Raw genomic sequence first — 16,805 nt, 5'->3', positions numbered from 1 at the left:
AAACTCAACCTGAGCTCCCAGGGGAATATCTACAACACATATACCTGGAATCCAATGGTAACTCACATCATCATTAGTGTCCTTGTCAGTTACATGTTGACATATAATCTATATGTGTTAACACACATTGGTCCTGGAGTGATCTGGCAAGCTGCCATTCTCCTTACGAACTACATTTCAAACAAGTAAGATTGACAATGTCCCAGACAAGACCGGATCAGCAGTGAGAATTCCCTGTAGATATCTGCATTTCTCCTTTAGAAACCCTTATAAGGCTTTTAAAAATAATTCCCTCTTTTTGGCACCCATTTGTGATAACTATTCACGAATTTCCAAACATTTCTAGAAAGTGGTATATGGACACCAAATGCAAATTTCTAAAATATACTTTAAGATATATCTGAGAGTGAATTTGAATAAACCTGACAATATGCAGGTATTAAAGTGTTAAAATATAATTTCCTTATATATTTTTAAATCTTTTCTCTTTTTCAGGCTAACTGGAGGATTATTCTAACAAGATTACAATATACTTGTAATTTGGAATACTCCATTGATTTCATGTATCTACTGGCAGATTGGAAAAGAAAGTTTGCTGCATTTTTTTTTTACAAAATTGAAATATGTCAGTTTGTTCAAGTTGTTCAAGCAAAACAAAGACCAAGACAAGATGCTTGTAAGCCAGGTCCTCTTCAAAAAATTGCATGACTAAAATGCATGTTTTGTTAAATGTACACTAGAATGCATTCGACTTTATGTATCTTTTAAAAATGTACATAAGGGGAAATGCATCAAAATCAAATCAATTTAAATGCAGAAAAGAGGGGAGAGTCTCTGGGACATTAGGAGTGAAGAAGGTACAACAAAACAGTCTGTTTCTAAGGGCTTCGAGCAGCCATTTCCAACATTCTGGTTGGGCTAATAAGAATTAAAATCCAGAAACCCTGGAAGATGCATTGCCAGATTGAGGAGCTGATACCTCTTGAGGCCAAATAGATGGAAATCAGGACAAGAGTGCTATCTTGAATACACACCCACAGAAAGGCATATTTATATGCTGCCCGGCCTTAAAGCTCTGGGCTGCTTTGGTCAAACTACTGTAAATTCTCCAATTTGTTTCACCAAGTCACTTCACCCATCTCTCCTTCCCCTCTCAAGCTTTCTCAAATTCCAGCCAGCATTGGGGGCAATAAGCCCCATACTGATCCTGAAAGAACCAGTGGCTTCCCCCATGAAACATAGCAGCTTCCAATAAGTATTTTGGGGTATTGTGACCTTGCCCTACCTTTGGTAAAATTAGGAAACTCTGGAGATGGTTGGAAACTATATAGTATCCTTGGGCAACATGATAGTCTGGATAGCAGGAGAAGGTCCAAGTTAGTTAGATCCACTGTCCAGACTGGACACTAGCACCACCATTCTTTACCTGCTGTCATCAGCACCTGCATTTGATGTGTTGTTTGTCCTCTCTTTCTTTTCTCATTCCTTTTTCTCTCATGACCAGAAGTTATCTCCTGCTACCCCACTTCTCCTTATTATATTCATCATTTAGAACTCACTTCATTAACTTCCTTCTCTCATCTTTCAATTGTAGGTATCTACATAGTATAGGCTAGGACATGAAACTCCCTTATACGAAAGGTAAGACAGATTCCCTAAAAGTGAAGGTCTTGCAACAATTGAAGATATTTGGGATGGTTGGCCAGGTATTCATATAAGTGTATTAGTTAGCAAGCTTTGTTCTTTAAACAAAAAGGCACTATTAAGGTATTTTAAACAAAATAGAATGAACTAAAAATATTGTTGCATTCCAAAGGATATTGTTTAGAGACTGAAAGGATATATCTCTTCAGTACTACACTGTGAATTGCACATTATGGAGGCCATTTTGCTGGAGAAAACCATAAACTACATGCACTTTAAATGCTTTATTTCATGTTGAGTACTCCTACTGGACATATAGAGCTAAATATATTTGTTAGCTGCAAGTAGAATAAAATGTTTTAAATCAATAGTCTCTTTGATTCATTGGATCTATGCTCATAAGGGTAGTGATTGGATTCAGACTGCAACTTTTTACCAGATAATTTCTGTATTTTCTTTCTTCATTTATTTTCAACGTGTTGTATTTTTTATTTAAGAAAACATATTCAATCATACTCTGAGTCTCCATAAATCCCACTATTGGAATTGAAAATTATATAAATTTTAGTAAGAAAAATATTAATAAGAAGCTACTAATGTATACATGAATATCTTGATTCCTTATCCATTTGTAATAGTAGCTTCCATATACCTTAGATATAAACTCTTTAATAAAGAAGACTTCACTTCTTCAGCTCTCATTTACTTTGAGGGGTTTGTATGCACTGGTGAACTATGTCCTTAATAAGTAAAGACATTAAGTGTCCTTGCATTCTTCTCCCCATCTCTTGTTCCTTTCTTAGAACAACTTGCTGTGTTTCTCTTCTATCTCCTGTGACCTCTTTTCTTTGTGCAAGCATCCCATTTTCTGTTACTATACATACAGCACACTGTTCTAAATCTTATGCCTTGACACACAGTCTCTAATGCAACGAACCTGACACCAAACAGCAAACAAAGATAAACAATTTCAGCATTTTCTCACTGTTTTGAACATATCAATGCAAATCTGCCTAGTTGTATTTGCAAACTGCTAAAAAAGGAACCCAACTGAACAACATGTGACAATGTGGCTATAATTAGGCTAAATGAGTTTAAAAACATTTAAATAATGATGCTGTAGTTGGTGCTTTAATGAGACATGTAATGGCACACCTCTAACCCACGTACAAAAAAGCCCCTAATTATATCCCTCTTGCTCAAAGAGTAGGTAGTTTTCCCCTTGACTAGATGATTAAAGGTGCCTAATCCATTCATATTCTCTTTCAACTTGATCTTCAGATCAATAAACAGTGTCATAGTGCAAAAGAAAAGTAGACAATTGCCTACTTTGCTACCACAAGTTGCAACTCTATTACTGAAGGAAATCTTTAAATGGGCCAGAAGAGGTGTTACTTTGCAGAACGCCTTTTTTCAAGGGAAAAAAATGAAAATATTGTGACATTTTATAATACTTTGGACCTTATCCCACATTTTTAATCAATTGAGAGTATGATTTGTGAGAGAGCTCTTCCTATGACACAGGTTAATTTCCTGTCAGCTCCATCAAGATTCATCAGTTAAACATCAGAAACAGTCATAAAAAGGGAGGGGGTAGAAGATGGTCTGAGACTGTTTTCTGGACTCAGAAATGGGGATATTCCATGACAAAAGTACAAAATCATGTTGGATAAGAGCTGTCAGAATTGCCCACATTGAATCAAATTTATAATTTGGGCAAATAGGCTGTCTTGTGGGCAGTCCCCAGTACTCTGCCAAAATGCAGCCACTTGATTCTTTTCGGTTCAGTAGTCTCGTTTATCCAGCTTTTGCTCATTCAACATTCTGTATTATCCAACGCAGTCTGCTTCCCAGCCAGATTCACAGCTGTTTCAATACATTGGGATGTTTTGGTGCTAAATTTGTAAATACAGTAATCACTATTTATTTATTAGGAACATTTCTACCCCATCCTTCTCAACCTCCGAAGAGGGACTCATGACGGCCTTCCACAGGCCACTATTCAGTGCTGACACAATAAAACATATAACTAAATACAGTTAAATACATTAAACAATTATAAATATACATGAAAAAGTTCACCAAGTTAAAATCATCATCCCAAATCAATCAATTACGGTCAAATCAAGTCTTGTCTTCACCGGTTTATTCTGCAAATGCTTGATCCCATAGCCAGGGTTTAAGTTTCTTCCAGAAGGTAAAGAGGGAGGGGGCAGATCTGACCTCATTCAGGGGAGAGTTTCACAGCCGAGGGGCCACCATGGAGAAGGCCCTGTCTCTCATCCCCACCAACTGCGATTGCAATGTTGGTGGGACTGAGAGAAGAGCCTCCTTGGATGATCTTAAGGTCCTTGGTGGTTCATAGAGGGAGATATGTTTGGACAAGTAAACTGGGTCAGAACCATTTAGGGCTTTATAGGTTAAAACCAGCACTTTGAATTGCACTCGGAAGCTAATAGGCAGCCAGTGGAGCTGCCATAGCAAGGGAATTGTAAGCTCCCTGTACCCCACTCCCGTGAGCAACCTGGCTGATGAGCACTGGACTAGCTGGAGCTTCTTGGCAGTCTTCAAAGGCAACTCCATGTAGTGTGTGTTGCAGTCGTCTATATGGGATGCAACCAGAGCATGGACCACCGTGGCCAAGTCAGATCTCCCAAGATATGGCCGCAGCTGGCACACAAGTTTTAATTGTGCAAAAGCTCCCCTGGCCACCATTGAGACCTGAGGTTCCAGGCTCAGCGATGAATCCAGGATCACACCCAAGCTATGAACCTGTGCCTTCAGGGGGAGTGTAACCCTGTCCAACCCTGTTCGGCCTTCCAACTGACCAGGAGGACCTCTGTCTTGTCTGGATTCAATTTCAATTTGTTCACTCTCATCCAGTTTGTTACAGCAGCCAAGCACCAATTCAGAACCTGAACAGCCTCCTTAATAGCTGGTGGGAAGGAGTGACAGAGTTGGACATCACCTGTGTACAGATGACACCGGACTCCAAAACTCTGGATGATCTCTCCCAATGGCTTCATGTAAATGTTAAACAACTGCTTTTTCTGTTGATTTTTGTAAAACATGATGTTTTGGTGCTTAATTTGTAAAATTTAAATAACGTAATTTGATGTTTAATAGGTTTTTCCTTAATCCCTCCTTATTATCCAACATTTTGCTTCTGTTGGCCCTTTTATGTTGGATAAGTGAGACTCTACTGTATTTTTACATTTAAAATTCAGAAATATCAATATTTTCATAGATTGCTATTTTTCTTTGCCTTTAATAATGCAAGCTTGATCCTTCGCAATGTCAAAGTAACACATTTTTTTTAAAAAAGAGGGAGATGGCAGAGAATCCACTCAATCTTGAGATAATGATAAAACAGTTTGTTATGTAGAAACCAGCAAATTGAAATGACATGAGATAAGTAATGAATAATGGAACATAGTGATTTGCAATGCTATAGGACTAAATGCCACGATTACATATTGTCCCCCCCCTCCTCTCCCCACACACTACGCCCACATGGGATAAGGTCCAAAGAATGATTTTATACTATTAAGGACCACAAAATGCACCTCCAAAAGAAAGGATTTGCTATTTGGAGAAAAACAAGAGGGAAATACCTTTAAAATGATAATTCTGGGCAGTAGGGAAGGGCAAATGTAGATTTGAAATCCTAGAACTTTAATTTAGTGAGTATTGCACAAAGAACACTGTACTTGTAAAGTCAATTTGGACTGGATCTTCTTTTGAAAGAGCAGGGAAACATGCTTGTCAAAGACTGAGCAGAGTAGACAGCTTTTGATCAAAGTTGGGCTCTCTTTTCTTTCATTATGTTCTATTTTTCCTATAGATCTGCTATAAGTGAAACACGTAACCTTGCATGAGCTTTTGCAAGACAGATTTTATTGGAAGCAAAAAAAACCCCTACATTCAACATTGGTAATATTCTTTATTCTTGCACTGACTCTAATCTAGTACAGCTGAAATCCTAGCAAAAAGGAAGAAAGACATTTGAGTCCTCAGCAAAGCTGTATTTCATCTTGCTTTTTTAACCCCGTAGCTCAAGATTTTCTCTTTATCTCAGTACATAAAAATCAGTCTCATTGGGTCCAGCTGGCTAATGAATGATTAATAAGGAGACAGAGTAAAGCCTAATTATCAAACAGATTTTGTATATATAATAATAGGATTGCAGCCAATAATGATAAAAACAAACTCATTAATTAGCCTTTCAACTGAATCGTATCATGTATATAATGGTCACAGTGACATCCTAACTTAGCTATAAATCAATTAAACAAGTATGTCTTTAGAGTCTACCTTAAATATTATTTTTTACAGTTCTTAGATATTGCTTTTATCTATTCATATCATCAATAACATTCAGATCTTTTTAAAACACAAGTTTTTTCCATCCCTAAACCAGAGTAACTTATGAGAAAATTGAAACAAATCACTTTTACTCACCAAATGCAATAGAATATAAAATTAAATAAATACACCTATTGCAAGCATGAAGATACTTGTTTGTATCATAGATATTAAAGATGAAAAACCATTCAGAAAAGAAAAAAGACGTGGCAATCCTAATTCAGTTTAAATAGCACTACAGAATTTCAAACCAAGACTTTAAAGAGTTAAGCCAACAAAGCCCTGGGCTTGCAGGTTACATCTGTCAGTTCTGGTTTTGTTCAAATTCCATTTTTAAAATTTCTGTGATACTGCAGTGGATGCCCCCATAGAAGTAATAACAACCATAACATAGCCCCAATTGGCAAACAAGTGAGTACAACAAATAGCTATATACTAGATGATTTCACAAAGGAGATATACACACAATACTTTGAAAGGTGATTGGGTTCAGTAATTACTATATAAATCTAGATAAATGAAGACCATATCATGTCTTTGAAAAAAATACAAATAATAAAATAGCATGAAGCCCAATGGCTAGTAATCCCTAGCCCCTGCAAACAGCTACAGAATCAGTCCCTGAGGCAGCTCAGGGGTTGTATGGGCAAGCAGCATGAAACTGGTTGGGTGCTACTTATATACACCCCATACCTTGCTCCCCTCTAACTTTCCTTAGTTATGTACACCGGGCACCAAACACTCTTTTGTGCCTGGAAATACACTATCCAGCATGCAGAAGAGATGGGGGAGGGGGAGATAATTGTTCATCCCTTTCCCACTTCCCCTCCAATCTTCTTGGCTCAAATGATATTGCCATTCCATGTGGTGAAGAGTGTTTGCTTCCAGTAAAGTAAATTGGAGGAAAGGTATGACAACCCACTCTCCTTAGCCTGTCTAAAGTGGGATGGTGTGCCACTTCCTGACATTGCCAGACAATCCAAAGCTCCAGACTAACCAGCAACTTCAGGTTAAGGCTGCAGTATGTCGGACAAGCTCCATTCTTCATATAATGAACATGGAGCTGATCCAGCAAACATGCACCATAAACACCTAGTCAAGAAACACCCAAGGATGGCAGTCTAAATCATGTTTATTTGTCCCAGAATCCACCTAAAATACTGGCAAATGCACTTCCCATTGGAGTAAAACAATGGAATATGTGTTTAAGGTACTTTCCAGTTGTGAATATTTTGTGTTTCTATATAAGGAATGATACTTGCTAAATCCCATTAAAATGACATTCTTGAGGAGTGACAGGCGGGAAAAGATTGAAATGGATTTTTCCCCTGGAAAAAGTGTCTTTTCTATTATATTATTGTATTTCAAATCTATTGCTGTACTTTGTGGATCAATATGAAATTTAAACAAGACTGATATTTTGAGCTTATCAATACTTTTAATCATATTCTACTATAAACATTTTCCTAACACTAGAAACACACAGTTTCCCCAATGCTACATGCATTTTCATTTTTCTTCTACAGTTTAATACTTTTTAGAGAACATGATGTCCACCACTACTTCAATATGTCCATTTTTAGAATGAAAAAGAAAGTAAGTCAATTTGAATTTATTTTTCATTCACACTATAGGGTGACTGATAAATTACTTGATTTCTTTTACCATTTTATGGTAAATGTGACCCTTATCATTATGGATGCTTATGGGGGGAAATGGAATGCAAAAATCAACAATAATGCATAGTCTGAATATTGAAGGCACTGACTAGGGACATGCTTTCTTCAGTTTCACTTCATTAAATCAGGCCTGCTAATTCCCTTAAACACATAGTTTGATATTACTAATGAAAATATGCATTAATTATCCATGTTATTAATATCATGAACTCAACTCTCATGGGACTGTTCCAGAAACGAGACAGAGTCTTAGGTCTGATATCCAGAGGGAGTTATCTTCCGATGATTTCATTTATTTTGTCTTAAATTATTAGAAACAGTCATTTAGTTGCACACAAGGGAAAATACCACATGAGATTTAAATGAAGGGTAGAATTGGCAGCTTTACAAACCTTGACTAAGTGGAACTGTCCACTCATGTTAGTAAAACCATGCTCAAATGGTGTTTGATTAACATAAAACCTTTCAAATTTGTTGATAAAGGTTCTAAGCAGCTGCTGTGTCGATTTTCCATTGGTAAAAATCTTGATAATTCAATTTTGGTTTTCCAGTTATATATACCTCTAGCATCATTTGTAACTAATTACAAATTGAATAATCAACTGATTGTATTTTCTCTTAGCATTAATTAAGGCTCAATCAAGATACATTGCAACTGTAACTTAATTAGAAGTAACTTCACTAACGTTTTATCTACTTTGATAATTATAAGCCCATGAAATAACTAAATGATGGGGGAATATTATTATTCAGACTAATGTATTTTCCGTTTGTGGTGGTGATAATCAAAGTGCTGGATGCAAAGGTAGCAAATTTTATATCACAGGCAATAATTTGTAGAAATCATATTTTTCAAAGAAATGCATGACTATTTTAGTTACTTCTGCAAACCATATAACAGCATAGAAAGTGATTGATTACTTTCTTAGCCTTGGAATGGTAACCATAATTATTTTTAAAGCATCTTTCTAAGCTCTGCATATTTGCCCAGGGGCAGGTATTACCAACTGAAAGAAAGATAACTAAATAATTGAAAAATTAATTGCAGAAGGGAAAAACTGGTATTTCTTCTTACCTCTTTTAATTCTGCAAGACTTTTTGTCTGGTTGAAGAAGATAACCTTCCACACAGCTGCAGATATATGATCCATCTGTATTTCCACACATTTGGCTACATGTCCCATAAAGATTACATTCATTCAAATCTGAAGAGAAGAGCAAAATGGTTTAATTGTAAGTAGAGTAGAGATATTTCCTTTCAATGTGCCCTTTCTTTTGTCAAAACATGAAAAACGTCTTGGCAAACTTAACCACTCCTTGAGTGTCAAGCCAAACACAGCTGAAATCTGCAAAGTTCCATGTCTAAAAGTTGGTTTCACAGGCTGAGGAAATTTCTGTAGGCATTAACAAAAAAACCAGTTTTTATTTTGAGCTTATAAATGGTTCACTGGAGCCAGGAATTATGCTCCTCAATGTCTTTGCTTTAAGACAGGGATATGCAACTGCCAGTGGATGAGAGGGTCATATAAATTTCCTAAGTAACTTTGTGGAGATAGTCCTTCCATTTTCATCTACTGTGCAATCCTCAACCCTATAAATTTTGAAGCTTCCAAAGAAGCATAACTTGTAATCATTCCACCCAGGCATGTAGCCGCGAGGGGAGGGGGCTTGGGGGGTTTCGTCATCCCCTCTGAAATTCTGATGGTGGTCCGCGAGAAGGCCTTACTGGTACATTATTTAAACTGTTATGTTTATTCATATCATGATCTGATCACCATGCTCAATATATCCCATATGCATGGGGGTATTGGGGTAATGATACAAAAGGTTTGCTAGGGTAGACCCTCTTTCACTCAGACTCAGCCCCCCCCCCCCCCGAAACAAAATACTGGCTACGGGCTTGATTCCACCTCTTCTAGATCCATACATGCCTATTTCAAAATGATTAGACAGTTACATTCTAGTTTGACAAAATATCAGTACAGACTTCAAACTGATGAGGAGTTTACATAATAATGTGGGAGGTCTATTGACCATTTTGAGTGTGAAAAGATCAAAACAAAAATGTAGATTGGGCATTTGGGAACCCTTTGATCAATGAAAAGGGGAGCATTGGTGTCTGCATGTTGACTATGGAAAAATAATGAAACTATAGAAAAGAGCTGCCAATCAGTAATGTATCTTGTAACCCTAGGTTACAAATTTGTAACTAAGGGTTATGGATCCATAACTATTTTGTATTCAGTAAGATGATGCACAATTTCTATAAGAAAACATAGCAGCTGGGTAGGGCGAAGGAAGATTCCAATTGCAGTTCAAGAAGAATGTTTCCTACTACTGACAATGTGGTAATCAGAAGAACCTCCATCGTAATTCCTTATCTCAGTTTCATTTGATCATCTTAATTGAGTCCTGATTGGCAGCTGAACAGACTTCCTTCACCTGATATGGCTGTTAAGGTAGAAAGTGGGCAGTTTGGTTCAGGAGACATTACTTAGTTATGAACTGACAGTTACGTCACTGATGTGGAATATTAGCTATCATTGGGGGCAATAATGGTATCTGAAATTTATGCAAATATGCAAAAACGTATTGCCACCAATAATGGTATTTGGAATTTAGACTATAGACTATAGACCTCAGAATCCTCCACCCAGCATGAGTATTTACTGGGACTGGAGGATATATACTCTAAAAGAGAACTTTTTCCTATTCCAGTTTGGAATAAAATTAGAACACTCTTTTTATGCTTCTTCCTGTCCCTCTACAAATTGGTCCAACAACTTTGTACATGTCTTCCTTTCCAAAATATGTGTTTTGTTTTAGTATATGGTGAAAGCCTTGCACAGAGATTACTGGGTGCTAGATATGGCATGCCAAGGTAAACTTTTTGGCCAGGAATAGAGGACAACATATTTATATTTGTCATATTCCAAACTCCTAACCCTGGATGACCTTATGTCTCCTTTCAACACTGCTACAATTGTATCCCAATATCTCCCAGTGTTTTAGTGTTTTGTTCTTTAAAATGGGTTCTCTGTTGCACTGTGTAGTAAATCATGGCCAAGAATTTCAGCTTTCATTTACCCCAATATTTGGGAAACGATCTGACTAATCTTCTGAAGAATGAAAAACACAGTAAGGAAAACTCATCATTCTTCACTTTTAGCACTCATACATTTAAACAGTCTCTTATGTAGCTTGCTCCAACTATAACTTTCTTATAATCTTACACTTATCACATACCTACGACTCAAAAATGCCATACTTTTCCATTACTAAGATTTTTCCACTTGTTTAAGATTTATTTTGCTATTATTTCAGTGCAAAATAAACACCCAATTGCAAGAATCCATGAAATTGTAATTTCTAACCATCTCTTAAAACCCAAACGAGGCCATCCGCTACAATTTGCAGAAAGTAAGTAGGTCAACTTCTTGTGCACAATATGATCAACTTCTTGGACTTACCTTGGCAGGTTTTCCCATTGATGCCAACCTCATAGCCTTCTTCACAGTAGCAGCCTGTTCCATTTCTGGTTACAGCACATTTGTATTGGCACTGCATTTGTTGACATTTCGGTAGTAACTCTGTAAGAAAATATATTTGGCATGTGAAATCTAGTCCATTTATATGGTGAAAGCCATGAAGTAGTGAGTAAGATGATCTTTGAAACAACATTGACTGTAGAATCATGAATCCTTGCTATCCTTGGTGAGTATATCCATGGTGTCTAGTGATTTTTGTGTCGATGGGGCAATAAATATATTCCCAGTATTAGCTGTCTTCAAATGCAGTGAAGCTATTTAGGAATACATTATTTGAAACCTGGATAAAAACTAAAAGAAAATTCACTGTTTTCTGACATAAGAGCTGTCTGCTACCACTGCTATGTATAATCTATTTTCACTTCTTTATGAACCAGTCACCATCTTATATAAATGTAAGGATTTAGCTATTGCTAATTGTGTTGTTTCTCTGAACCCCCATCGAAGTTGTTTCACTATCCTTGAAACACTTTGGGGTTGTGTGCAGTTCTAGACTTTTATCTGCACAAAATCAGGATCCTGTGTAAAATGGAGGTCAAACGTTTCTCCCAGTTAAAGAGCAAATTAAAACCCTGCTTCAGAGGAATGCAAAGCCCTCTGGGGTAGAATATAGGTAGCACTGAGACCTGTAGGATAGAGCAACTGCAGATTACAGACATCAAAATTACCACCAGCATCACATTGTATTTGGGGCATATTTTCCATTTCCTTCATGAAAAATCCCATCTTCCAGTACTTCTTTATAGTACTGAAATATAAGATTTTTCTTTTCACTTTTAACCTATTTTATCACCTCTCTGTCTTCTAATTAAAGCATGTTTCAGTGTATTTTTCAAAAGTATGTTTTTTAAAATTTTTGTATCTATTCAGCAAATGTAAATAATAGGCCTGGGTAACAACGGAAAAATTTGTTTCTAAAATCGATTTGTATTTGGGGTTTTTTTTTGTTTCGATATTTAAAATAATTACAAAATTTTCCTTTTAAAAAGTTCGATATTTACGAAATTTCGTAAATGGTAAAAAATTAACGAATCGATTTCCGAAACAATAACGAATCGATTCGTTAATGGCGGACGCGACCGCGAAATACGCTAAAAAACCTCCAAAACCTTCTGAAGCTTCCCTCTCCCTCTGTTGTTGACTGTTGGTGTGATATTATAATTTTTTTCACTAATTAAACCATAAAACTGGCCCAGACATGCGGAAATAATAACGAAACGACTTCAAAACAATAACGAAACGAATACAATATCGAAATACGAAGCATTTACAAAACGTTTTTGAAAATTCGTTTTTTTAATAATTGCTCCAGAATGGTTCGTTATCGTTTTGTAATTGAAAAAATTAATGAATTATTAACGAATTACGAATTAACGAAACGAAACCGCCCAGCCCTAGTAAATAAGTCTAAATCACTAAATCTAAAAAAAAATCAAAAACATTATTCTCACGAAAACAATAGTTTTCTCTGAATGACAATGGGGCATTTTCAAAAAAGAATACAGCCCTAACAAAATTAAAGATGTCAATAGTAGAAAAGTATCATGAAATCATAAAGAGAAACTTTCAGTGAGGTTTGCAATGTCGACAATGTAAGCACTGCATTGCTGCAAAGGTACAACAATTTGAACACCTGGAATTAAATAGTAATTTAAGACAGAATTGATAATTCTGATTACATCATTAAAATTTATTTTCCTATTTATTTATTTATTTATTTAAATACTGATTTAACTTTCAAATAATCGCAATAACTACTGTTAACTGTTACAGGGTATATACAGTTTTGGGAACACCCGTTATTTACTGAACTACTCCTTTGCAGGAAAGGAGGTGCCCAGAACCAGTTCAGTTTGTTCCAAAATAGCCACATTCTAAACATTTGTCTAACTTCTTTGATTTTGCTGGTACTATATTGTCCTTTATTTTGTGTCTAGGCCATAAATATGACTTTTGATTTGTACAATTTTGCAGGATTGAATGATTTATCTGTAATTTCTCTTTCACACATGCAGACCACCACTAGTTAAGTTAAATGGAAATGCTGCATAGTGTGTGTGGCATAATAGATCCAGTACTTTGTTGACATAAAGGCACCCAGATATCTTGAGGAAGAAAAAGCCTATTTATACCATCGCCATCATATCATACCAGTCAAGTTAAGTGAGCTATAGCTACTCCTACTATACATTAATCTTGATTAAACTTAAAGCATATTACAATAATCTATTTCCTATCCATATGCATATTTTGGGTAACCAACAGGCAATTAAAATTATCTCTACCATGAATATGTTTTGTTGAAACAACAGGAAGCATAACCATTCATGTACAACCAGAATATATGTTCTGAAAGCTTGTGAAATACAGCAAAGCAATATGAAAAAAATCAGTGCAAAAGTATTCCCCGGTTTGTAGCAAATTGATTCTTACAACAGCCACTATTCCAGATATGATGGACAAAATATCAAAAACAGTTTTAGTTTCCAATGCAGTGAGTTTTAACAAGTTCTGACTTTTTTATTATTATTTTCATTTTGTTGAAAGAAAATATAAAATGGTTTGTAACACTCTAGTTTAACAAATTCTATCCTTTCATAACCTCTTTAGATTTCTGTACCATTCAGGCCTATCTGGTTCCTTCAGATAGATTGTAAAATCAGCTTAGAGTTGCAAGGCAAGAAAAAGATTCAGGTTACCTATCAGGTAAAATAAATTAGATATTTATTAGAAAAAAATGATATCTGGCTGTTACAATCCTTTCAAAACTTTACTTGAGTTACCATTTTGTTTCTTTTGTTTTTGGCATTTGCTGTTAGGAGAGGACTATTTTCCTTGAGGAGATTGATTCTAGTTTTGTTACTGCTAAATCGAAACAGATCCCAATAATTTGGGTTTGTTTTGTTTTAAAAACACTGGATGTGATTGGTAACTATAATACTGCTAAATAGCCATTGTCTTGTAGATAATGGGGTGTACTGGAATGATGATATGGCTGTCAATATTGTATTTTTGCTGTTTTTACTGTTTTGTTGCTTTGTTCTATTTATTATACTGCTTTGTTATATATAGTGCCATTGAATTGCTGCCAAATGTAAGCCGTCCTGAGTCCCCCTTCGGGGGTTGAGAAAGAACAGGATAGAAATACCAAAAATAATAATAATACTCTTAATAATATCTCTGATATCTCCATAAAGGCACTCCAAATTAATTCCAAAATTGACATATTTTTAGTTATTCAAAATTCATAATAAAGGCCAGCTGTAAGTTTCCCTAATAATAGAATAATTGGAAACTGTGTTTTATCGAAAGAAACCAAGGGACTAGCTAAGATGACATTTTCAGTTCTAACTGGTAACAGAAACCCAAAGTTTACTTAGCTTCAAAAATCAGATTAGATCAGATTGACTTCTAGACATCTTTATAGTCTGGGATTTGTTTCCTTCAACATACATGTAGATAAATTTTGAATAACATGATAAGACTAGTGATAAATCTGGAAATGGACTCTGAAGATAGCACTCCACAAAATTGTGCTGTATTTGAAAAAGCCATTGTTTTCTGTATTGGTTAAATAAAGTGAGTAGAAACCATCTGAGTCAATGTATCTTTTTTACGACACCTTTAACTTTCTTTATTGCTCAGGCTCTACCATGCAAAATAAAAATGCAACATAATTGTATCTTTGTGCAGATCCTCACTGACCCACTATACCAGGGCTGATCCATTGAACCATAACCAAGTTGGCCCTAGGATATGTAACTCTCCCAGCAGCTGCACAGCTGGGAGAAAGTCCTGAATACCCAGGAGCTCCAAACACAATTTGGTGCCACTGAACACTCACATGTACTATCCTTTCTCCATGTTGCAGCAGTGTCTGACCATGGCACGGGTCATGCCTATTTGTCATCACCCGCAGTAATGTCAGCAAAGGCAATAGAGTGATGGGGGTGGGCTGAAGATGGAGTGGAATCCCCCTCCTCTTCTTCCTCCCCTCCCTAATCCACCCGCCATCCTTGCCAATGTTACTGCAGGTGATGGCAGGTGGCAGGAATTATGTCATGCCCAGAGACTACCACAACACAGAGGATGGAAGGGGATGGTAAGTGAATTAGCATGTCCCTGGGCTACCAAAGCCAGTGATAGCTGTGAGAACAGTTGCAACTGGTTTTTGTCCAGAATCTGCCCAGCTATTCAGATGAACTGAGAATCAGCGAATACTACAAATTCTGGAGCAGAATTTGGACAAACCTACAACTTTGGATAATGTGGAGAAAATTTTGAATTATGGTGGCTTTGCCATGCAATACCCCGATTTAGCTCCATGAAGCATTTTGTTACTACAAAGTTGACCTGGCCTAGTAGTCCTTTGCCTAGTTGTCCACTGACATAAACCACAGTGATAGCCCCATCAATAATGAGAACTCCAATCTCCTTCATAACAGATTTTGAGAATTTTTGTATTTTTAAATTGTAAGGTTTGCAGTATCCTTTTTTAATTTACTTTAAATGTTATTTCTAGAAATTATGAAATATTTATGTTCTCTGAACTTCTGTTAGTGCAGTGAAAACTTTTTAAGAACAAAATAACCAGAAGGAGAGCAAGAGTCAACAGTTTAATAAATTATAGGTCTCTCTAACCTTGCTTCAACTTTAAAGGAAGTTGATGCAAGTTAATTCAAGTTATGCTATCCCACAAAATACTAGAACTGAAGTTAATCCAACAAGACATATTGCCACTAGCTTTTGAACAGATCATGCAATCTCACAAAATGCACAATTAATCTATAGAACTATAGATGGGTTTGAAGGGGAATTAGAAAAAAATCACGGCAGACCATTCTATCAACAAATTATTAGCCATAACTTTTCAATGACTTAAGTATACTACTAAGATGCAAGTTGTCATCTATTTTTATGCCAAGCAGGTTACTCCAGAGTAAATCTGGCGCAGAACATCTCTGGCTCCAGCATTTACATGCTGAATCCATGGCCAGTGTTCAGGCGGACTGGGACCACATCAGGCCCATTGGTGTGTCACTTCACCTTCTGTTTCACTACTGCCATTCCCTGCTGGCCACAGAGCTCTATGAGATACCTGTTGCATAAGATAATGACAGAACTGAGCATCCATATGGTCAGCGTGAAGGGAGGGGTCAATCAGCTTTTCACTCAAATGCTGATCAGTACAAAAGAAAATGTGACAATGGTAGTGTCCTCCTAAACAGGAGATTGATCTGAAATGAACCTGATCCAGTTATCCAAACAGCTGCAACAATATGGGATATCCCAGATCTTCTAGAAACTCCAGACTGAACTTTTGACATTGCCTAAAGCAAGGAAAGTCAGATTAAACGAGGAAGGAAGACAGCAATAGATTTGCAGTGAGTCTGAGGACCCTTCTACACTGCCATATAATCCAAATTATCAAAACAGACAATCCACATTATTTGCTTTGAACTGGATTATATGAGGCTACACTACCATATAATCCAATTCAAAGCAGATAATCTGGATTTTATATGGCAGTGTAGATGGGGCTGAAGGTGAGGCTTTGTGGCGCAAAAGGA

At 36.4% G+C, this 16,805-nt stretch overlaps 1 protein-coding gene across 6 annotated transcripts in view; it reads right to left on the bottom strand.

Moving 5' to 3' along the window:
* Positions 1-16,805, bottom strand: part of LRP1B (LDL receptor related protein 1B) — a 1,041,366-nt gene that overhangs the window by 436,562 nt on the left and 587,999 nt on the right. For all 6 annotated transcript variants that reach the window (XM_067472799.1, XM_067472815.1, XM_067472824.1 and 3 more), the window contains exons 4-5: positions 11,158-11,277; positions 8,764-8,892 (exon numbers count right to left, since the gene is read on the bottom strand). In XM_067472799.1, coding sequence (XP_067328900.1) covers positions 8,764-8,892; positions 11,158-11,277 — 249 coding nt within the window. The remainder of the gene's footprint in view (positions 1-8,763; positions 8,893-11,157; positions 11,278-16,805) is intronic.

This window comes from Anolis sagrei, chromosome 1 (assembly GCF_037176765.1).
Source record: "Anolis sagrei isolate rAnoSag1 chromosome 1, rAnoSag1.mat, whole genome shotgun sequence".
In the NCBI taxonomy this organism is placed as follows: Eukaryota; Metazoa; Chordata; class Lepidosauria; order Squamata; family Dactyloidae; genus Anolis; species Anolis sagrei.
Note: the sequence above shows the minus strand (reverse complement) of the source record. Positions and strands in the feature narration are given on the sequence as shown.